General features: G+C 66.8%; 3 protein-coding genes across 3 annotated transcripts in view; 2 read left to right on the top strand and 1 right to left on the bottom strand.

The window, feature by feature from the left end:
• Positions 1-669: 669 nt before the first annotated feature.
• JAK3 (Janus kinase 3) lies at positions 670-10,570 on the bottom strand. Its single transcript, XM_074928309.1, has 24 exons — positions 10,485-10,570; positions 7,935-8,147; positions 7,464-7,587; positions 7,243-7,354; positions 6,649-6,794; positions 6,027-6,315; positions 5,795-5,917; positions 5,545-5,702; positions 5,261-5,372; positions 4,840-5,026; positions 4,578-4,699; positions 4,355-4,486; positions 4,182-4,266; positions 3,942-4,075; positions 3,539-3,677; positions 3,305-3,456; positions 2,720-2,870; positions 2,498-2,637; positions 2,055-2,244; positions 1,793-1,917; positions 1,490-1,662; positions 1,297-1,414; positions 1,075-1,185; positions 670-990 (listed from the first exon to the last, which is right to left on the bottom strand). The coding sequence occupies exons 2-24, from the start codon at positions 8,137-8,139 to the stop codon at positions 874-876; spliced, it is 3,345 nt and encodes a 1,114-aa protein (XP_074784410.1). The 5' UTR covers positions 8,140-8,147; positions 10,485-10,570; the 3' UTR covers positions 670-873.
• Positions 10,323-15,532, top strand: SLC5A5 (solute carrier family 5 member 5). The gene is made up of 14 exons (XM_074927707.1): positions 10,323-10,809; positions 10,897-10,962; positions 11,293-11,344; positions 11,477-11,544; positions 11,625-11,779; positions 11,859-11,999; positions 12,463-12,592; positions 12,711-12,799; positions 12,925-13,037; positions 13,881-13,951; positions 14,265-14,351; positions 14,448-14,650; positions 15,124-15,227; positions 15,309-15,532. Exons 1-14 carry the CDS (start codon positions 10,468-10,470, stop codon positions 15,530-15,532), a joined length of 1,845 nt encoding a protein of 614 aa, XP_074783808.1. The 5' UTR covers positions 10,323-10,467.
• A 922-nt stretch (positions 15,533-16,454) lies between these two features.
• CCDC124 (coiled-coil domain containing 124) overlaps positions 16,455-22,672 on the top strand; it is a 9,845-nt gene continuing 3,627 nt past the window's right edge. Inside the window, exons 1-2 of the mRNA XM_074928162.1 lie at positions 16,455-16,568; positions 17,891-18,062. Of these exons, the coding sequence (XP_074784263.1) occupies positions 17,904-18,062 (159 nt within the window). The 5' untranslated portion in view covers positions 16,455-16,568; positions 17,891-17,903. The remainder of the gene's footprint in view (positions 16,569-17,890; positions 18,063-22,672) is intronic.

Raw genomic sequence — 22,672 nt, 5'->3', positions numbered from 1 at the left:
CTGCCTGGTTTTACCCCAAATCTGCCCTCCCGGGGCCAGGGGAGTGCCGAGGTACTGGAGGGAGAATAAATGAACCTGCGTTGTTAATGAGGATGTGGGGGCTGGAGCCTTCCTGGGGGCCAGGGGGTGCAGGAGGGTGCTGGGGGGATGGATTGGGGGGGGCTCAAGCTGCCTGCGAGGCCGGGGCTGACCCTCGGCGGAGGCAGCCTCAGCCCTGGCGGATGCTTGGACCCGGGCCCAGGCCGGGCCGAGTTTGGGGTCTGGGGGAGCTGGGAAGGGTCGGGGAGGGTCACGGTTGGGCTGGAGGAGCGTCAAGGGCTTTTCCAGCCCGGCTGACTCTGGGATGCTGAGCCCCAGGCTGGCGGTGCAGGACATCAGGATTAGGTGAGGAGCAAGATCCAGCGGGACGGGGCCGCAGCCGCCGCTTGCCCGCACTCGAGTCTTGGGGTGCTGTGCTGCAGGCGCCATGTGGGGCTGGGTGCTGGGACCGCCCCCCCCAGCACCTCCACAGCGACCAGACCCCAGCATCCCTCCTCGCTGTGTGTCCCCCTCCTCTCTGTGTGTCCCCCACATCCCCTCTCACCTCACCCCAGCTGGCAAATTTACCAAACTTTACTAAAAACCGGCCAAATCCCGCCGTGGTGGGGGCAGCAACAGGCGGAAGGGGGGTAAAAGACAAGCGGCATTGCACGGGGGGGGTCTGTCTGCTGCGGGGAGGGGGGAGCAGAGTGGCATTGCATGGGGGGGGGTGGAAATTGGGGGCCACATCCCCCTGTGCCCCCTCTCCCCTGGCCCTGCAGCCGTTAAAGCAGGATGAAGCGTCGCCATGTCCGTCCCTGTCACCGCTTGGTGCTGGGGAGGGAGGGGGGGTGGCTACCCCCGGGCTTTGCTCCGACCCTCCCGCAGCGCCTCGATTTTGGGGGCCAGCTCCCCAAAAGTGGGTCTGGCGCTGGGGGCGAAGGCCCAGCAGCTCAGCATCAGCATGTAGACCTGGAGCGAAACAAGGGACAGGGTGGTCAGGGGAGGGAGGTGGCCCCCAGGACCCCCCCCCCGGCCCCCCGGCAGGGCTCTCACCTCCACGGGGCAGCCGGCCGGCACCGGGAGCCGCCGGTTTTCCTTCAGGAGCTCCAGCAAGTGGCAGATGATCTGCGGCGTCTTCTCGGCGCCCATCATGCGGAGGAACTCCTGCGGGCGCGGGGACGAGCGTCGGCGCGGGGCCACCGCGGCCGGACCGGGGGCTCCTCCCCAGGGTAACGGGTCCAGGGTGGGGGCAGCGGGACCCACCCAGTGCCTCACCTCCGAGGGGCTCTTGCTCTTGTTGCTGTAGGTGAAGAGCTCGTAGAGGAGGACCCCGAAGCTCCAGATGTCGGATGCCCGGGAGAAGACGTTGTCTGCCAGGGACTCGGGCGCGTACCTGCCGGCGGGAGGGTGCTGAGCACCGGCTCCAGCCCCGTGTCCCCCCCTCCCCGTCCCCAAGTGCCACCCTCACCAGAAGACGGGGCTCTGGCCGGGCTCCCGCACCACGTAATAGTCCTTGTCCTGCGGCAGCAGCTTGGCCAGCCCAAAGTCCCCGATTTTAACGTGGGTTTCGCTCTCCACCAAGATGTTCCTGCTGGCCAGGTCCCGGTGCAGGCAGCGCTGGGCCCCCAGGTACTCCATGCCCTGCGCGGGACGCAGCCGCTCGCTGGGGCCAGCACCCAGCAGCATCCCCGGGGGGGGGCTCACGACCCCCCCTGACATCGCTCCATCCTCACGCCGAGGAGCGCGGGACCCGCTTTGCCCCCAGCCCCACCTTGCAGATCTGCCACGCGTAGAGGAGCAGGGTCCGGTGCTCCAAGCGGGGCTGGTTCTTCTGCAGGTAGTCCCGCAGGCAGCCGTTGGGCAAGTACTCCATCACCAGCCGTAGCCCGCGCCGGCCTGGAGGCAGAGCCGTGACCCGCCGGCTGGGATACGGGCAGAGCCGGCGCTGGGTGCAGGCAGCATCGCCGCGGGGAGCCCTGCCCGTTCCCCTGCCCGTTCCCCTGCCCGTTCCCCTGCCCGTTCCCTGCCCTCACCCCGGCTGTAGCAGACGCCGCGGTACCGGACGATGAAGTCGTGCTGCAGCGAGTGCAGGATCTGAATCTCTCTCTCGAAATCCTGCAGTTCCTTGGCCGAATCCTGCTGCAGCTTCTTCACCGCCACCAGCTCGCCCGTGCTGTCGCCCAGCGGGTCGTAGCGGCACAACTCCACGCTCCCAAAGTTGCCCTGGCCGGGGGAGAGAGATGACGGGTGGGGATGAGGGGTGCTGGCGGGGGGGGGGTGGCTCAGAGACCCCCACTATGTCCCCAGCGCTGGGTCCCCCCCCTCAAATCCCATGCACAGGTGAGGCCACGGGCACAAGCCAAGCGTTTCTCAGCTTTGAGGGCAAAACATCCCCCCAGGAGCCCCAGATGCAGGTAAGGGGGGGGCACAGGGACCTCATGCACTGAACCTTGGGGCTCCCTCTGCCCCCCCTCACCTTGCCCAGCAGCGAGATGTACTTGAGGTGCCGCTCCTCGAAGTGTGTGGGGTCCTGGCACATGGCGAGGGGCTCGTACCCCCAGAAGCTGTCCCGGAGCGTCGCGTCGGTGGGCGACAGGTCCGAGAGCAGCTCGTAATCTGGGGGAGGTGAGCGGTGAGGGCACCGGCGGGGGGGGGGGGGGCCTGGAGCCTGTCCCCCCTGCACCGACCCGGGGCTCACCCGAGGTGATGAGGCTGTTGAGGTCGCGGATGAGGGCGCGGAAGCTGGGCCGCCGGCGGGGCTGGTAGTCCATGCACTGGGCGATGAGCGTGGCCAGCTCCGTCCACTTGGGCGCGGGGAGCTGGAGCCTGCTCTGGTAGAAATCCAGCTTCTGCGAGGGTGGGAGAAGGGGCTGGAGCTGGCTGTGGGGTGTCCCCATCCCCCCAAACAGCCCCCATGCACCTCGCCCTGAGCATCACCTGCAGGATTTTAGGCTTGGGGGGGGGGGGGGGGTTGGTTACCGCCTGACCCTGCAGCCGTCTGTGCTATGGGGCTGGGGGGGGGGAACCAGAGCCCTCAAGACCCTGGGTCTGGGTGCTGTGGGTGCCCATCTGCCCCTTTTCCAGTGTGACCTGGGTCACCAGAGCCTCTGGCCAGCAGAGAAATCCCACGGTGGGGTGGGGGGCACAGGGTGTTCTCTGGGCAGGGGGTGAGTGAGCAGAGCCCGGGTACAAAAGGAAGGGGCAGGAGGGATGGTGTGGGAGAGTTGGGGTACAACAGGATGGGGCGGGAGGGTCGGGGTGCAGTGGGATGGGGCAGCCTCACCTTCTGGGGCTCCAGCAGGCTCACGGGCATGTTGCCGCCGCTGAAGATCTCCCAGAGGGTGGCCCCGAAGCTCCACTTGTCCGCCGGCAGCGCCAGGCTCTTGGGGTCACTGAGGCACTCGGGGGCCACCCAGGGGATGCGCTCCACCAGCACTGGGAGAGGGGCACGGCCCCGCTCAGCACCCGCCGGGGGGGCCCTGCACCCCCCAACCCGCCGTGTCACCCCGGCACTCACTCTCCGTGGCCAGGATGGTGACGCTGACTCCGGGGTCGTTGAGTTTGATGAAGGGGGGGCTGCCGCTGGCCGCGTCCCCCTCCCGGGTCAGCAGCACCTTCTTTGCCGAGACGTTGCCGTGGGTGATTTTCTTGTCCTCCTGGGGAGGGGAGAGGGACCAGGAGTGTCAGCGTGGCCCTGGCCCGTGGGGCAGCCCCACGCACGGGGCTGGGGAGTGTCAGCGGGGAGGAAGCAAGAGGGGGGTGTGGGAGGTGTGGGTGCTGTGGGACGTGGATGGGTGGGGGCTGTGGGACGAGGACGGGGGAGCCGTGGGGTGCTGCCGTGCGGGAGCTGCCGGACACGCTCCCCCCCGGACACGCTCCCCCCGGGCACCGGGCTCGCTGCGGTGCCGGCAGCGGCTCACCAGGTAGTTGAGGGCGTAGGCCAGCTGCTTGGCCACCTGCAGCTTCCAGCCCGTGGTCACTTTGCCGTCCCCTCGGTTCTTCTTCAGGTAGAGGTCCAGGGGCCCGAACCTGACGTACTCCTGCACCATGACACCTGCGGCGGGACGGGGGGGGGGGTGGGGGGGGAGACACGGGCAACTGTGGCCTGTGGCCTCCCGGCAGCGTGGCCGTGGCCCGGCGGGGGGCCCGGGGGCACTCACTGTCCTTCCCGAGGCTGACGCCGTGCAGCAGGACGAGATGTTTGTGGGAGAGCTGGCTCATGATGCTGGCTGCCTCCAGGAAGGACTGCGAGAGGCGGGGGGGGGGTTCAGTCAGCAGGGGGGGGCCCGTGGGGATCCCCCGGTGCCAGGCTGGGGGGCTGCCGCCGCCTCACCTCGGCGCAGTTGCGGTGGCTCCCGTCCAGGACCTTGAGCACCACCTCGGTCTGGTGGTCCCCGTCCTCCTCCTGGTCCCGCCTGACGCCCTTGTAGATGTGGGTGAAGGAGCCTCGGCCCAGGCTCTCGCCCTGTCGCGGTGAAGGGGACGCTGAGTGCGGGGGGGGTGTCCCACGTGCCCCCCCCAGCCCGCTGGCACCCCGGTTTCCCCCCTCCCCGTACCCGCGTGAGGCTCTGGGGGTCGATCTTGTGGAACATCATCTGGTTGAGGCTGCGGCGGGGGGCGGCGGGGGAGCCGGGGGGCTGGGGGCAGCCGCTGCGCACGATCAGCAGGTTGGATTTGTCTGGGGGGGGGCGGGAAAGGCCGTGAGGGGCGGCCGGGGTGGGCTGTGGAGGCTCGAGGACGTCACGCCGCTCGTTTTCTGACGTCCCACGGCCCGATCCAGGCTCCGCGATGTCACCCCCCCCGCCCCGGCCCTGTCACCTTTGGGCAGGGGGGGGCAGCAGGCCGCCAGGCGCATGTGGGCCCCCTCCGCCTGCAGCCCGCAGCGCCCGTAGGTGCCCAGCAGCTCCCGCAGGCTGCAGAACCGCCGCGTCACCCCCGAGAGCCAGAAATTCCCGTCCTCGTCCCGGCGGATCAGGCAGCGCTTGTAGTCGGGGCCGGAGCGGGTCTGCGGGGCGAGAGCCGGGCTCAGCGGCCTGGGGACCCCCCCCAGGAGACACCCCCAAACCCCCCCGAACCCCTCAGGCCCTGCGGGTGCCCGCGGCAACCCCGGGGCCGTCCCAAAGGGCCATCGCTGGTGGCACTGGCGGCCAACACCAGGTCTCAGGGCCGGTTCCCTCCGCGCTCCCGGTGCCGGCGGGGATGCTGCCGGTGCCGGTGCCGGTGCCGGTGCCGGTCTCACCTCGGCGCAGACGGTCAGCAAGTAGCTGTCGAAGTCCTGGGGGCTGCGGCGCAGCAGGTAGAGCCCCGGGCGGCTCCCCGCCACCTTCAGCTTGTTCACCGCAAACTCGGAGCTGCGATGGGCAGCGCTGGCTCAGGCGCAGCCTGGTTCCCCCTCGGGGACACCCTCAGCGCCCCCCCAGCACCCCCAAACCCATCAGGGGCTGAGCGTCACCCACCCAGCAGCTCCTGCCCAAGGGATTTCCGCCCCCATCACGCGTGGGGTGGGGGGGTCCCAGCACCCACCTGATGGGCCCATGACACTGGTTCTCCACGTCCTCCAGGAGCCGGGGGGGGGCCACCTCCTTGCAGAAGTAGTGGTGGGCATCTGCCGTCAGGCGGTAGTAGCCGTCGAGGAGAGCCACGAAGGAGCAGGCTTCCCGCAACGTGGGGAACTCCATCTCCTGGGGCCACGACGGGGCGGGGGGGGGCGTCAGCCCCAGGCCAACCCCAGCCACCCCCCCCCCAACCCCGCCAGGGCACCCCCCCAGCTCACCAGCACCCGATTATCCGTCTTGGTGAGGGTGACGACGCGGTTCTCCACGGGGCCGCCCTCCCGACTCGCCTGCTTGATGCTGATGTCGGCGATGTCGGGGAAGTCGCAGAAGTGTTGGCGGTTCTGGGGGGAGGATGACACACACGGACGCAGACAAGGGCTGAGCCTTCACGTCCCCTTCACCCCCCCCAGCTCACCCCACCGTGGGACCCCCATATGGCCGCTGCCTCACCCGCCCCTCGGAGCCGCCGCAGCTCCAGGCGACGCCGCTCTCGCCGGCCACGTGGATGACGATGGCGGCGGCGGAGCCCGGCGAGCGCACGGGGAAACTCTCCTCGGCCCAGCGCCGCTGCAGCCGCTCCAGGTCGAGCAGGTACTTGAGCTTCAGGTAGCGTCCGTCTGTCTGGCAGCCCCCGATCTTCCGCAGGGATTTGCTGAAGCGCCGGCGGATGCGCTTGCGGGTGAGGAAGTTGTGCTGCTGGATCTGGCACCGCAGCGGCTCGGGGAGGCAGGACTTGTAGCTGCCAGGGATGGGGACGTGGGTGCTGGGCTGTCCCCGGGGGCACTGGAGTGTCCCCAGGGGTGTCAGGTTGTCTCCAGGGGTTCTGGCCTATCCTCAGGGGTGCCTGGGTGTCCCCAAAGGTGCTAGGCTGTCCCCAGGGGTGCCAGTTTGTCCCCAAAGGTGCCAGGCTGTCCCCAGGCATGCTGGGTTGTCCCAGAAGGTGCCAGGCTGTCCCCAGGGGCACTGGGCTGTCCCCAGGGGTGCTGGTTTGTCCCCCAGGATGCCAGGCTGTCCCCAGGGGCACTGGGCTGTGCCCAGGGGTGCCAGGCTGCCCTCACGGTCCCCAGCTGACCTGATGTGGCTGAAGACCTCGGCGGGGCTCTGCTGCTGCTCCTTGGCGATGCGCAGCATGTCCAGCAGCGCCAGGCTCAGACACTCCTCCTGCGTGGGCAGGCTCAGCCCCACGGCCACGCGTCCCCCGATGAAATCGCTGCGGGACTGCGGAGGGTGCAGGGGCTGGGTTGGGGGGGGGGGTGTCCCTGCACCAGCCCCACCCTGCACTGGGTCCATCTCCTGAGCCCAGGGATGCTGCAGCCAGGAGCCCCGATACACCCCAAGACCCCCAGGGGGTCCCTACATGAGGCTGTCGCAGGTATTGTCCCCTCACTGGGGCGTGCACCACCCCGGGGAGGGGCACAGTGACCCCCACCTCAGCGAGCCGGGGTGCCCCGTGCCTGACATGGGATGCCCACGAGCTGCTCCAGCCAAGCTGGGCAGCAGGACCCCCACCCCGCCAGCGTCGCGGCGCAGGAGGAGGAGGGGGGCTCGGGGCGATGAAGGCCATTGCTGCACGGAGCTTAACACATATCAGCCACCCGAGAAGCCACACGGGCCCCCCCCCAGCAGCTGCGGTGTTGGGGACAGACACCAGCCTGGCAGGACTCACCTGGGCAAAGAGGTAATCGATGACCGGGTAGTCCAGGACGGGGCTGGCCCTGTCGTTCAGCAACTGGAAGCGGTGGGACTGTCCCAGCCCGCACCAGTTGGGGAAAAAAAACCTGATGGGGAGAGCAGAGGGGGCTCAGCGCCACGTGTGTCCCCCCCCGCCAGCGCACAACCCCCCCTCAGCCATCAGAGAGTCCCCGGGGAGCCGGGCCGGGGCTGTACCTGATCCTGTACACCACGACCTGGCTGCGGGAGTCGTCGACGGTGAAGAGGTGGTTGGGGGGGAACCAGCAGCTGAGATCCTCGGTGGCCAGCGCGAAGAGCGGGTGGCAAACGGGCAGCACGCCTGGGGGGAGAGCGGTGCCGGGACCCCCCCACGCCACGAGGACGGGCATGGCCAGTGCCCCGAGCCCACGGCTGGTACCCCAAGTCCATGGCCAGAGCCCCGAGCCCATGGCCAGTGCCCCAAGTCCATGGCCAGTGAGCCCATGGCCAGTGCCCTGAGCCCACCCACTACCCCTAAGCCCATGGCAAGTACCCCAAGCCCACGGCCAGTGCCCTGAGCCCATGGCCACCCCCCCGAGCCCACAGCCGGTTCCTTTGAGCCCACGGCCAGTGCCCCGAGCCCATGGCCACCCCCCCGAGCCCACAGCCGTCCCCCCGAGCCCGCCGGCACCAGGGGCCGATGCTCACCGCAGGCTTTGGCGGCCCGCACACACAGCTCCTCGGCCGTGTACTCGCCGAAGGTGAAGGTGAGGACGGGGGCGGCGGTGCCGGGGGGGCCGCGCGGGGGGGGCGCCGGGTGGTACAGGTACACCTGGAGGGTGCCGGTCTCGGCGGAGGAGAGGCTGCAGGAGCGTTCCCCGATCAGCGGCGTCTCCTCGCCCAGCGGGGCCATGGCGGGTGCTGCAGGGACAGGGAGGGTCGGGTGGCAGCACTGTCGTGTCCCCCCCCCTCCCACCACAGTGTGACCGCCGTGCAGGGCAGGACCTTGCCCCACACACTCCCCCTGGAATAACACCCCCAGCCAAGCCTGCAGCATCTCCAGGGCTGGGGGCAGCCCGTTCTGGGGGGGTAGAAGGGGAAACTGAGGCACGCAGCTCTTTCTCCAGGCATGTGGCTAAACCCCCCCCCTCCCCAGGCTGGCCTGTGGCCACTGCTCCTCGCCAGCCGGCCCAGGGCCCGTGTGCCCGTGCCCCGCATCGCTCCCAGGCATGGGCAGGGAGGACTCGGCTCCATCCCCGTGCTGGGACACCGCGAAGCCCCCCCCCGTGCCAGTGTGGTACCTGCTGCTGAGCCAGCGGCCCCCCCCGGGAGCTCTGGCCCTGGGGAGCGGGTCCCGGGCAGGGCTGTGCCACCGGGCCGGGCTGTGTGGGTGGCTGCTTCGAGTCAAAAAATCCCCTCGGTGACTTCCTTCCTGCCCGCAGCCTCCTCGGCGGGCGGCTTCCTGGTGAAGGAGGGGGTACGGGGCGGGGGGGGCAGAAAAGAGCCACCCCAGGGTGCAGGGACCAGTCCTGGGGTGAAGGGGCAGGGACCCCCAGACACCCCACTGGTGCTGTGGGTACCGCAGGGGTGGGCGATGCTCTGCCGGGGCACCCCAGCCCCCGTCCCGTCCCACCCCACCGCATGGGCGAGGGGCTGGGTGCTGCCCACCCACCCCTGCCACCCCCAGCGCCCCATTGCTGGGACCCTCCCTGCCCCACTCTGGGCCCTGCCAGGCCCCGCTTGGCCCCTTCACCCCAGTCCTGGCCCCGGGGTGCCGCCGGTGTCACCGTGGGGCCGGGTCTGTGCCGAGCCCCGGCGCCGTGCGGTGTCGCACGCACCCGTCGGCGGATGTGGCCGGGCCCAGCAGCCGCCGGTTCTTGTTTTTCCCCTTTTTGTTGCTCAAACCAGCTCGGCAAGGAGACAAAGCCGGGGGGAGGCGGGGAAGGGGGTCCCGCCTGGAGCCCTCCCTGGGGACGGGCGATGGGGACAAAGCCACCAAGGCTGGAGCCAGACCCTGGGGACCAGGGACCCTCCTTCACCCTGCAGTGACGCCTCGGTGGGGACGGTGACCCCACGGCACTTCTGTCCCCACGTCGGGGCCAACGCCGCGCTGGAGGCTCATCCCTGGGGTTCAGGGCAGGGGGAGGAAATCCCCGTGGGCCAAACCTGCCCAAGGGCCAGGCGAGACAAAGCAGCGTTTGTGCCAGGGAATGAGGAAACCGGAGCAGCCCCACGCCCAAGTGCCACATATCCCCACGGCCGGAGCCATCCCGCCATCCCCGCGCTCTCCGGGGTCAGCGGCCCCCGCTTGCCACGTTGCCCGCTGCGATACGGGCGACCGCCCCACCGCTCGGGGTGACCCGGGGTCAGCCAGTGGCGGGGTGTGCGGGAGCGAAGGGGTTATGGCTGCGGCCCCCGACGGCTCCATCCTCCCCGCCAAGGGTCCCTCCCCGACGCCCTGAACCTGCCTCCCGCCGGCGCCCGCCCCGCGCGCTGGAGCAGCTCGAGGCACCGCCGGCCCCTCGCCACGGCCCCGCCGCCGCCTCAGCGCCCGCCGAGGACATCGCAGCAGCCTCCAGCGACCCGCTGGGCACCCCAGAGACCCCCCAGAGACCCCCTGGGCAGCCCCTCGCTCTCCTCCTCCCCGCCTCAGCACCACGTCCTTGCTCCGCGGGGCAGCTGCCTGCAAACGAGCTGCTTTTTTTCTGGGTAAAGGTTTAGCTTTGGTTTGTTTTGTCCCCTTGGCTGGAGATAAATTTGGCTCCCGCAGCGGCTCTGCCCCTCCTTGTTTGTGCTGCTGGAGGGGGGGGTCGCTCCCTCCTGGCCGTGTCCTTTGGGCAGCGACGCTTCCCTGGAGCCGCGGAGCCGCGGTCCGATGTGCTCCGGAGCAGCCACTTTCCTGCGGGCTCCAACCCGGGAGGTATTTGGGGGAATTTCCTCGCTGAGCTCGGGCCGTCGCTGCTGCAGCCGCCCAGGCGCTCAGCACTGACCTTCCTGGGGACAGGGACGGGACGGGATGGGACAAGGCGGCAGCTCCGTGCTCGGTCCTTTCTGCTGCGCGTGGAGCGTCGGTCGATAAGCACACGGAGTTTTCTCCCTCTCCGGTTCCGTCGCCCTCGGATGCGCCGGTGCCGCCGTGCCCTGGCCTAGCCGCGCGTCCCGCGTCCCCGTGCCCGTCCCTGTCACCCGTAGGTGCCCGGCAGCCGCCACGCTGGCCCCGGAGGAGAGCCTGGAGGTGCGGATGCCGGAGCGACTCACCTTCAGCCTCTGGGACTACGGAGTCTTCGGGCTGATGCTGCTGATCTCCACCGGCATCGGGCTCTTCCACGGCCTCGCCAAAGGCGGCCAGAAAACCTCGGAGGATTTTTTCACGGGGGGACGCCGGATGTCGGCGCTGCCGGTGGGGCTCTCGCTCTCGGCCAGCTTCATGTCGGCCATCCAGGTGCTGGGGGTGCCGGCCGAGGCGTATCGCTACGGAGCCAAATTCCTCTGGATGTGCCTGGGGCAGCTGCTCAACACGCTCCTCACCGCCCAGCTCTTCCTCCCCATCTTCTACCGCCTGGGGCTCACCAGCACCTACGAGGTGGGCACCGCGGGGATGGGGGGAGCAGCCCCCAGGGCACCCCAACGCCGGGATGGCCCCCACACGCTCCCTTGTCCTTGTCCCCAGTACCTGGAGCGGAGGTTCAGCAGGAGCGTCCGGCTGTGCGGGACGCTGCAGTACGTGGTGGCCACGGTGCGTGTCGGCGGTGCCGGGGTGGGATGGGGACGGTGGGGACGTGACACGCGCCGGGGGGGGGGTGGTTCGATCCGGCCGCGCCACCACTGCCCTGAGCCCCCCCACGAAGGGTCCTCGTTCCCGTGCTTGTGTTTTCTGTGACTCAAAGCAAACAGCGCCCGGCGGGAGCCCTGTTTGGAATGAAAACCCCAGTGTTTTCCCAGCGCCGGGTTTGGGCGGCACCGTCACGTTTCGGTCCCGCGGGCGCAGCCGTCACCTGCCCGGCGCTCGTGGGGACGGTGAGACGGGGCGCTGACCCCCCCGCTGACCCCCCAGCTCTTCCCGCAGATGTTCTACACCGGGATCGTCATCTACGCCCCCGCCCTCATCCTCAACCAAGGTGTGGGGGGGAGGTGGGGGCTGCTCCCCGTTGTGTTCCCGTCCCTGCGTTGGGGACATCACAGCCCTGTCCCACCCCCGGGGTGTCATTTGCACCTCGGGGCTCCCCTCAGCGCCCTCCCTTCCCCCTCAGTGACCGGGCTGGACATCTGGGCATCCCTGCTCTCCACCGGCGCCATCTGCACCTTCTACACCACCATAGTGAGTGAGGGGGCGGGAGCAGGGGGGGGTCCTGGGGTCCCTGGGGGTCCCTGCGCTCACCCCGGCTCCGTCTGGCGCAGGGCGGGATGAAGGCTGTCATCTGGACCGACGTCTTCCAGGTCTTGGTGATGCTCTCCGGCTTCATCGCCATCATCATCCGGGGGGTGCTGCTGGTGGGGGGTCCCGCCAGGGTGCTGGACATCGCCGCCAACGGCTCCAGGGTGAACTTTGGCGAGTGAGTCCCCCCCCACTCCCCCTGTGCTGGAGGGGGGGGTCAGTGCCGGCCCCAGCTCACCCCCCGCCGCTGTGCCCAGCTTTAACCCGGACCCGCGGAGCCGGTACACGGTGTGGACGTTCCTGCTGGGCGGCACGCTGGTCTGGCTCTCCATGTACGGCGTGAACCAGGCCCAGGTCCAGCGCTACGTGGCCTGCAGGAGCGAGAGGGAGGCCAGGATGTGAGTCCACGGGGCCACCAAGATCCTGGGACGGATCCTGGGGGGCGAGGGGCTGCGAGGGGCCGGGGGGGGGTGGCTGCGCACCAGCCTGTGCCCTGTGGGGAGCCCAGTGCCTGCACCCCTGCAAAGGACCCAGCACCCCTGTGTGGATCCAGCACCCCTGCACGGCCCCTGCACCCTGCATGGCCCCAGCACCCCTGTGTGGATCCAGCACCCCTGCACGGCCCCAGCACCCTGCACGGCCCCTGCACCCCTGCACACACTCCGCGTGGACCCTACACAGACCCTGCACCCTTGCACGGACCCTGCAGCCCTGCACGTGGCCCCTTGTACCTTTGCACGGACCTTGCACCCTTGCACAGACCCTGCACGGACCCTGCACGGACCCTGCACCCTTGGCACGGCCCCCGCACCCTGCGGGGGCCCTGCTCAGCGGCGCGTGCTCCCCCCCCCGCGCTTGCAGGGCGCTGCTGGTGAACCAAGTGGGGCTGTTTTGCGTCGTCTCCAGCGCCGTGGGCTGCGGCCTGGTGATGTTTGCGCTCTACAAGGACTGCGACCCCCTCCTCGCCGGCTACATCTCGGCCCCCGACCAGGTACCGGCCCCCCCCTCAGCCCCCCCAGCCCTGCCCTCTCCAGCCCCACACCGAGGGCAGCGAGAGGGGCCCCTGGGTGCCCGTCTCAGCACCCCCGGGGTGTGTGTCCCCCCCCCAGTACATGCCCTACCTGGTCCTTGACATCTTCGAGACGCTGCCGGGGGTGCCGGGGCTCTTCCTGGCCTGTGCCTACAGCGGGACCCTCAGGTGAGGACGGGGCCCCCCCTCGCCCCAAGGGGACCCCAAACCCCCTCGTGGAAGGGGGCTTCAGCCCCCCGCCCCCTCCCCTCCCGCCCCGCCTGCGCTGAGCGCTGCCCCCGCCCGCGCCGCAGCACGGCCTCCACCAGCATCAACGCCATGGCCGCCGTCACCGTGGAGGACCTCGTCAAGCCCCGGCTGCCCGCGCTGCCACCGCGGAGCCTGACCCTGATCTCCAAGGGGCTGTGTGAGTGGGCACGGGAGCCGGGCCGGGCCATGCTGTGCCAAACCGTGCCGTGCCGTGCCGTGCCACGCTGTGCCATGCCGCCCCAGCCTGTGCCGTGCCGTGCCAAACTGTGCTGTGCCAGGTCACACTGTGCTGTGCCATGCCATGCTGCACTGAGCCGTGCCGTGCCATGCCAGGCCATACTGTGCCATGCCGTGCCGTGCCATGCCATGCCAGGCCATACTGTGCCATGCCGTGCTGTGCCGTGCCATGCCATGCCAGGCCATACTGTGCCGTGCCGTGCCATGCCATGCTGTGCTGTGCCATACTGCCCCAGCCTGTGCCGTGCCAGGCTGTGCCAAACTGTGCCATATCATGCCATGCTGTGCTGTGCTGTGCCATGCCAGGCCACACTGTGCCATACCACGCTGTGCCATGCCGTGCTGTGCTGTGCCATGCCATGCTGTACCATGCTGTGCCATGCTACCCGAGCCTGTGCTGTGCCGTGCCACACTGTGCCAAACTGTGCCGTGCCGTGCCAGGCCATGCTACCCCCGCCTGTGCTGTGCTGTCCCACTCTATGCCGTGCCATTCCATGCTGTGCCGTGCTCCCTGCCTCCTCTGCTGCGTGGCCCTGCTCTGTGCCACACTGTGCTGCACCGCGCTGTGCCATGCCGTGCCACGCCGTGCTGCACTGAGCTGTGCCGTGCCGTGCCAAGCTGTGATGCACGGCACCATGCCGCACCATGCCGTGCCATGCCACGCTGCACCGTGCTGTGCCGTGCCACGTTGCACCGTGCCGTGCCGTGCCGTGCCACGCTGCACCGCCCCGTGCCACGCTGAGCCCCTCCGGTCTCCCCGCAGCGCTCATCTATGGCACCTCGTGCATCACGGTGGCGGCTCTGGCCTCGCTGCTGGGCGGCGGCGTGCTGCAGGTGAGCCGCGCCGCACCGGGCCGGACCCGCCGTGGGGTCAAGGTCACCTCGCGGCCCCCCCACTCCACACCCTCCCCCCGTTGCCCACTGGCGCTGCTTGGCCAAGCGGGACCCGGCCACACGCCGCTGGCTGCCGGAGAGCCCTCGAGCCGCCCGGGCTGGCGGGAGCACTGGGGCAGAGCCAAGCACCCTCCTCCTCCTCCTCCTCCGAGCCTCTTGAGCCCCCACAACCCCCGGAGCCGCCCAAACCCCCCCGAGCCCCCCAAGTCCCCAAGCCGGGGCGCTGGGGCAGAGCTCTGCGTCCCCCTTCCAGGGCTCCTTCACCGTCATGGGGGTGATCAGCGGCCCGCTGCTGGGGGCCTTCGTCCTGGGCATGTTCCTGCCGACGTGCAGCACGGCCGTGAGTCCCGGGGAGGGGATTTGGGGAGGGGGGGTTCAGGGGTCCCGCCGCAGCTCCCCCCCGGGCTGTGCGGACCCCTCCTCTCCCCCACCACAGGGTGTGCTGGGGGGCCTGGGTGCCGGCTTCGCCCTCTCCTTCTGGGTGGCCGTGGGGGGCACCCTGTACCCCCCCAGCGCGGCCGCCATGGGGGTGCTGCCCGCCTCCGCCGCCCTCTGCCCGCTCCACAACCACACGGCCGGCGCCAACCGCACCGTCCCGCTGGGACCCCCGGCCCCCCGCCAGGACCCCCCCGCGCCACGGTGAGCAGGAGGACGGCCCGGGGAGAGCGGGTGGGGGGGCGGGGAGCACGGGGGGCTTGCTGTGATGTCACACCGTTTGCTTTGGTCGCCGTGACGTCACGCGGCTGTCCCTGATCACGGTGATGTCATGCGGCTGTCCCTGATCACAGTGACATCACATCGCTGTCCCTTATCATGGTGACGTCACGTGGCTGTCCCTGATCACCATGATGTCACACCACTGTCCCTGATCACAGTGACATCATGTGGCTGTCCCTGATCACAGTGACATCGCACCGCTGTCCCTGATCACGGTGACGACACGTGGCTGTCCCTGATCACGGTGACATTGCACCGCTGTCCCTGATCATGGTGACATCACACCCCTGTTCCTGATCATGGTGACATCACACGGCTGTCCCTGATCACGGTGACATCACACCGCTGTCCCTGATCACGGTGACCTGCCGGTCCCTGACCCCCTCCCCTCACAGGCCAGCCATCGTGGGGGACTTCTACGCCATCTCCTACCTGTACTACGGGGCGCTGGGGACCCTCACCACGGTGGTGGCGGGGGTCCTGCTCAGCTCCCTGCCAGGTGAGGCTGGGGGCCGGGCGGGGGGTGGGTGTCCCCACACCCCGCAAACAGCCCCTCCCCATGTCCCCCCTTTTCCGTCAGGGCCAACCAAGCAGAGGCGGCCGCCCCCGGGCGTGCTGTGGTGGGACATCATGAAGACGTCCTCGGTGTCCCCCACTGGTGCCAAGACCCCCGGGGAAGAGCCTCTGGGCAAGGCTGAAGCCCCCCCCCAGGCTCTGGCGGTGAGGCTGGACGGGGAGGGCGGCCCCCCCCGGGGCCCCCCCGAGTCCACCACCGCCCTGCTGCTGCAGGAGACCCACGTGTAGGGTGCTGGGGGGGGACACGGGTGGCCCGGCTGTGGCCACAGTGGGACAGCGGGATTGGGGGGGGGGCATGTCTCTGTCCCGGGATCCCCAATAAAGGACGAGCTGTTCCCCGGGAGGAGCCTGTATCTGGGGGGGCTGCGGGGGGGCTGCGGGGGGGCAGCTGCCCACCCCTCTGGTGATGCCGCTGGGCCTGGGGGGGTCACACCAGGGTGGGGGGACGGGGGTGCAGGCCCTACACTGATAAGCCCTGCCCACTCTGGTGACAATGGGCCCCGCCCTGTTAAACCCAGCCCCACCCAGGCAACAATAGGTCCCGCTCTGTTAAACCCAGCCCCACCCAGGTGACAATAGGCCCCGCCCTGTTAAACCCAGCCCCACACAGGTAACAAGGGGCCCCGCCCTGTTAAACCCAGCCCCACCCAGGTGACAATAGGCCCCGCCCTGTTAAACCCAGCCCCACACAGGTAACAAGGGGCCCCGCCCTGTTAAACCCAGCCCCACCCAGGCGACAATAGGCCCCGCCCTGTTAAACTCAGCCCCACTCAGGCGACAATAGGCCCCGCCCTGTTAAACCCAGCCCCACTCAGGTGACAGCGGGCCCCTCCTTGTTAAGCCCCGCCCACCGAGGTGACAAAGGGCCGCGCCCTGTCAAGCTCCACCCACCCAGCTGCGATTAGCCCCGCCCACAACCTCTCGGCCGCGCCGCCATCTCATGGGGCGCCGCCATCTTTGTGCCGGGCAGCGAAGGCGGCGGCGGCGGGCGGAGTGCGGGCTCTCCCCGGATTTCCCGCCGCGCTGCCGGAGCCACCGTAGGCGGGAGCTTCCGTCCGACCCGCCGCTCCCCGCCGCTCCCCGCCGCCACCGGGGTCCGGCGCCGCGGCGCGGGCAGAGCCGGCCGTGCCCTCAGCAAAGATGGCGGCGGCGGGATGCGCGCCCTGACGAGCCGGCGGCGCCGCTCGCCCCGCCCCTCCCGCGGGAGCGACGCCGCGCACCGGTGACGCGCAACGTGCGCGACGGCCGGAGCGGCGGGGACCGGGTAGGAGCGGGCCCGGGCGGGGCGTCCAGGCCTCGGGCTCGGCCTGAGGGGAGGGGCCGGGCCGGGGGCGCGGAGGGGAACCGGGGGAGAGGGGAAGGGCTGGGGGGCTGGGGCGTGGGGGCCTGGGGGGGGTTGAGGGGAGAGGGAGGGGCTGGGGAGGGGCAGGCCTGGCCCTGAGGGAGGGCAGGGGGCGGGGGGGCTGAGGGGACAGGCCGCGGGTTTGGGGAGGGGGTGGAGGGGGAAAACACCCCCTCTCCTGAGCCAGCGGGGAAGGGCAGCTGCGGGGGGGCTCTGCCGCGGGAGGGGAGGGCCGGGGGGGGCTCTGTGGGGCCCCGGGGCAAAGTGGGGTGCTGGGAACCAAGGACATGCCGGGGAGGGGTTCGGCCTGGGCGGGGGCCGGCGGGCAGCGGGACAGGCCGGCTCTGGGCGCGGGGCGGGGCCCTTACGGCTGGAGGAGCAGCCCCGGGGGTGGGGGAGGCTTCCCGGGCTGTCCCGCAGCCCTGCCCCGGGACCCAGCCCTGATCGTGCTCCTCAGGAAGGCTCAGAGCACGGATTGGGGAGGAGAAAGGATTTAATCCAGCCCAGACTTTGAAAGGCTTGGGACTCGAGCAGCTGGCCCTGAACGGCAGCCCTTCTCTCTTGTTTCGTGCTTAGCGAATAGTTCTTTGCCATTCAAAGTAAAGATTTACGACACCGAATGTGGTGTGTGCACGGGCAGCGTGCTAAGAAGCGCCGTTCATAGAGTTAATTTTCTGGCTCCCGTAGTGCCTGGCTTTTAGGATTCTTCCTACCCTGACGATGTAAGGGTAATTAATGCAGCACATCTGCGTGGTCATTTATCCAAGCTAAACGGGACCACAGGGTGCTGTTTCTGTACAGCCAGAAGGTGTGATACAGCGTTTGTGCTGCTTCATCCTGCTCTGCTGGCAGCAGTGAATTCCCCTCGGAGCCCGTCGGTGCAGAATGAAAGCACCCAGTTTCCTTTTGAGTCAGCAGCAGGGAGTGTTTTGTCTTGCAGAGCTGTGGTGCTTTTTGACTCGGTACCGGGAACCCAGCAGCTCGATTTGTCGTGTTGTGGCAGCGCAATAAACAGACGGGAGGGACTGGCCCCCGCTGAGGAGCTGGGGCGGGGTGAGCAGAGTTCCTCCTGGGCGAGCTGGGAGATTGCTAGATCTGTTCTGCCCAGGATCCTGAAATAGTGTGAGGCAACAAGAAAAGGGGGGTTTCATGGTGTGAACTCCAGCTGTTCCTGCTTCCTGGGGTGATGGTGAGCCCAAGATCCTGGGCGGGACAAGGATCTGAACATCTTTTCTTCTCTACAGAGCACCTTGAGTGATGCCCAAGAAGTTCCAAGGTGAAAACACCAAGTCGGCTGCTGCCCGCGCGAGGAAAGCTGAGGCCAAGGCAGCAGCCGATGCCAAACGTCAGCAGGAGCTGGAAGATGCCTACTGGAAGGATGAAGACAAACACGTGATGAGGAAGGAACAAAGGAAGGTGAATGGCTAGTCAGGTAGCAGGGTGGCTTCTAGCTGGTCCTCTGCTAAGCCCGTGAAACCCAGGCGTGCTCAGAAAGGGGGGCTTCTCCTCTGTCCCCCAGCTGTAGCTGTCTCTGCACATTGTCCTGCGCTTAGTCTCAGGCAGAAGAGCTGGAACTAGTGGCTTCTCTGGGAGCTAAAAGAAGCTGAGTGTGGGAGTAAGTGTAAGCTTTGATGTGTAATTCGGAAATCTGGTGGATCTTCGAGCTGACTTCCTGAGGGAGGCAGTAAAAGCTTTATTGCTGGAATCATTTAAAACTGAATTAAGTAAAACATCAGGAACTCTGCTGCAGAGCTTGATTTTTGACCCAGCAGTTCTTTAGCATCTTTTCCTTTCTTCTCTGTTCTGTTCTTTGATTTTTGTAGAAGGAAAAGGAAAGCAGCAGGGTTCAGGATTAAAAAGCTTTTTTTTTTCTCCTGCCTAACTTGGTGTGCCCTACATCAGGACACGTCTCTCAAGAGATTTGAGTTTGCTCTTACCAGCTTGCTCTGCCCTGGGTGCCTGTTTGCCTCGGTGCTCAGTAAACAGAGCACTTCAGTGCTCGTTTCTGGGTTATTTGGTTTTTAACATCATCCTGCATCGGCGTCAGAGAAATCTACCTTCTGGTTTTGTGGATTTTTCCAGAAGTTGTTGGTGATAATTTAGGTGCCTCTTCTGAAATGATTTCTTTACCTTTGTGCGTACAGGCGGGGCTTCTGTTGGTGACATAAATGGGATTTATGGGGTTACTGGGTTTGCGCTGCTCTGATTTTGGTGCTTCCTGAACTTGGAGTGTTGGTACTTGAGCGCAGTGGCCGGGCAGGCAGGGAGCCAGCGTGTCCCCGTGACCTCGGGAGCTGCGTGCTCTGTACATCCGTGTGAGTTCACCCCTAATATGTGTCTTGACGTTTGGAATGTGGAGCCCTGTGTGCTGTTCCCCCACGCAATCCTGTAATGCTGCCTAATTACTTCCTGGAACAAGGACTTATTATTGCTCTACTTAAGACTTGGCCAGCACTGACCTATTTGACTGGGCTTCCAAAACAGCCTCCTGCAGGCAGGCGGGCTTGGGAGCCGTGTCGTGAGCTGGGATGGCTAACTGGAAAACCAGGGGCCACCCCAGAGCCTCAAACTGGGTTTTAGAGAAACCAGCACGGCAGTTTCAGCACCTCAGCCGTCCCCTCTCCCCGTGTCAGCGCAGCCGTAGTCTCTAGGCCTGAATTTCGCCGTGTTTTAGTGCGTTTGCTTCCCACGAAGGCCCCTGGGGATGTGCAGCCCTGCAGCTCGGCTCTCTTGCCAGCAAAGCTGAGTCTAACTGTACCTGCACAGGGGCTCTTCTTGCTGCAGGAGCCTCACACAGGCGCTGCCACAACCTAAGCAAAGGCCGGGGCTTTGGGGAGGTGGGCGAGTGGCCGGCAAACAGGAGTGAGTGGGTTTGCTGGGGGGAAAATAAATCAGTGAAACCTTCCTCAGCTGCTCCTCCGGTGCCATCAGGCTGGAATATCCCCACGTAGAGTGGAAGGAGCTGCCTGTGCCCCAGCGCATCCCAGCAGGGAAGGAATGTGTGACTCACGTTGTAAATGACTTTCCATCCTCATCCTAGAGAGGACAGAAACCAAACTGTTCACAGGAGTCAAACTTCCCCGCAGAAGTAGCTGTTCCGCGGGTGGTGCTGGCATGGAAATAGCGCTGCTGGCCGCGGCCATATGCTGCGGGAGGGACTCGTGTCGCTCTCAGCGACAGCACCCGGAGGAGGGGATGGCGCTGTGTGGAGGAGGTTGCTCTCAGCACCTCGCAGGCAGCGCTGAGCAGCTTTTCCCAGCTTTTCCCCAGCTCTCCGGGCGATGGCAGTAACGCATTAACGCTGCCGCAGCGCACCCGTGCAGCGCCTCTGAATTCCTGCACCTCCGGCAGGCACGAGGGCCTGAAAGCCTCGGGGGTGTGCTGACACCAAACCCCACGCGCCCCTTGTAATCCCTTTCCCCCCACGGATGACCAGTGGAGCCTCAGTGGAGTAAATGAGAGCGCAGGGCTCGGTTTGTGCGGCGGGGCTGGCGGCGCTCTCGCTGGCAGCGCTGCGCCTCAGCGTTAATACTTGGGCTTAGGGAAGCTTAGTGTTGGAACCACGGCGCCCGCTGCCGTGAGATTCGCTGTCCCCAAACGACTGTCCTGTTGTTTGCTGCGTTTTGGGGGTTCTTTAAACCCGCCACCCCCTGCTCTGAGAGCAGCCGGCCTCTGCTCACAGAGGATGACGCTCGTTTGGCGGCTCTGTGATGCATAAAGGAACATCTGAGCTAATCTCACCAGCCTGTGATGTGTGTATCCCTCCCCTGGTGCTTCAGCACAAGTCACAGCTTGTTACCTTCCCTGGAGAGCTGGAAAGCACAAAATCTACATCCTTCTGGCTGGAAGGCTCGGGGGTTTACCTAGGTAACTGCTTTTCTTTTCAAATTCAGGCGTTTTCATCCTTTCCGTCCCTTCCCACTCTTCCTGGGCAAGGTTAGGCTGCAGCCCAGAGCCTGGCACTCCTCGTCAGCCCCGTCACGGCGGGGTTTTCTCCCTGCAGTTAGCTAAAGTGTGTCTGGTGGTGGGACAGCTACGGACGCGCCTGTGTGCCGGGTGAAGCTGCGGGCAGGCTTCAAGGGTGACAAACTGTTCGGTCTGCTGGAGCCTTACGGGGAGAGAGGACCGGTGGAGGAGCCGGCCAGGGCAGAGGTCACGCAGACAGTCAGACCTCCTTCTCTCTGCCGACCGTGGGGTTCGCCTGTGGGCACGCGCAGGAAGGTCTCACTGGCCACCAGAGCTGTGGTGGCTGCTGGAAGGACGCAGCCAAATTCCCAGTCTCCGTCCCAAACTCCTGCCGGGGCTGTTTGGCTGAGGGAGGCCAAGCCCTTCTCCCCGTGCAGGCTGCGTTTGGCCTGAGCTCTGTTTGCCGAGCGCCCGTGTGCCAGGCAAGTGATTCCTCCTCGTTCAGCGGCGGCTCAAACCCCCTTTGCCCGTTTCTCTCTGCCCAGCGGGCTCGTGGCACCGGCAGCCCCGTCCCGCAGAGGCCTCTGGTCTCTCCGGCGGGTTCACTCGGCGGGACGGCGAAGGGGGAGCGTGCGGGGGACGTGGGAGCGAGGAGGCTTTTTGTGCTCGTGTCTGCAGGGTCTGGGGACAGATTCACGTTAAAGGCAGGGCGGGCGCTTGCGCTGGAAGAGCGCAGATGGCGCACGAGGGAGCGGTGACTCTTCTGGTGCGAGTTTTCTGCCTTTCTCGTTCCCGTTAGCCGCGGTCACGGGGTGTGGGCTGGCAGGCTGCTGTACCGACGTCCCAGCTGCGGTGCTACCGCAGGCGGGCGAGCGGTGACTTTCTCTTCCCCCTTCCCCCCCCTTCCCCCTTCCTCCTCTGATTCAGCGCGGAATTACTCAGCCCTGAGCACCAGCTTTTATTCCGATAAAACGCGAGACAGGTCAAATGACTCTTCTTCCCTCTTTGGAGGACGTCTGCGTGGTACCAGGTACGCAATACTGAAACCTGACGGCTTGAATGAGCAATGCAGGGGCGAGAGATGTAGCAGAGAGACACCTGACAGCACCAGGCTGGGCTTTAGGCCCTAAACCCAGCTTTCTGAGGCTCCGGTATCCCGCCGCTGCTTGCTCTGACTCCTGCAGGCAGCAGAAGGGGGGGGTGTGACCCCGTCTCAAATACCTCAGAGCGCTTAGACGTGCTCCAGGTCCCTGTGCCCCGCGGGGTGTGGCAATATTGAGGGTGAACGTTACTCATGTCCGGTTTTCTAACCGTGGAACGTTTCACTTAGGCAAATCCCGGCCTCCTTTTCATCGGGACGTTTAAGCTGCTTCATAAAGGATGATTTGGTTTGGCCCAACCTGAGAAAACTCTTTAAAAATGGAGCTTCGGGCCCTTTGGGATTCAGGATCGACCCCAAGCTGCTGCTTTTGAGCCCCGTGCAAGGTGCGGAGCAGACCTGGACGTGACGGGCTGCTGGGGGAAACCTGAGCACGTCGATTTTACAGCTCTTGTGACAAATTAGTAACGGTGCCAGCTTATTTACTTTCCACAAATAGAAACTCAATTGTAAAATGCCAGAGCAGGGAGTAGCTCACCCCAGCAGCTGGGGGAGAGGAGTAGCTGGGGGTCCCCTGCAGCACGGGGGGGAAGCCTCCGCGCCCCGCTTGTGCCTCTGTTTCCTCTTCGCGAAGTGGATGTGTCGTCTTTGAAGAGTTTTGTTTGAAAGGAGCTCGCAGCAGCCGAGCATTATCCTTGAATTTCTGCTCTGTCAGACGGGTTGTCGTCCCAGCTGGGACTGCGTGATGTGAGGCGGGCTGCTGAGCTGGCTGCCTTGTAGGACAGTTCCCTGTCTGTAATAAGCAGGGGGAAAAGACAATCTTCTCGAGCTATAAATAACATTTCTGTTCTGAAATGTCTTGCTCCCTTCCCTGAGGTCATTAGCACTTGTGTATCCACCTCGTATCGGTCTCCTGGATTAGTGAAGCCGCAGCCACGCCTGCAGCCTTGCCCAGGCGCTCTCCGTGCCAGCGCCTTCTCGGGGTTCCCTCTTCAGTCCCCCCCGAGCTGCCACGGGCAGT

The sequence above is a fragment of the Athene noctua genome, chromosome 27 (assembly GCF_965140245.1).
Source record: "Athene noctua chromosome 27, bAthNoc1.hap1.1, whole genome shotgun sequence".
Lineage (NCBI taxonomy): Eukaryota > Metazoa > Chordata > Aves > Strigiformes > Strigidae > Athene > Athene noctua.
Note: the sequence above shows the minus strand (reverse complement) of the source record. Positions and strands in the feature narration are given on the sequence as shown.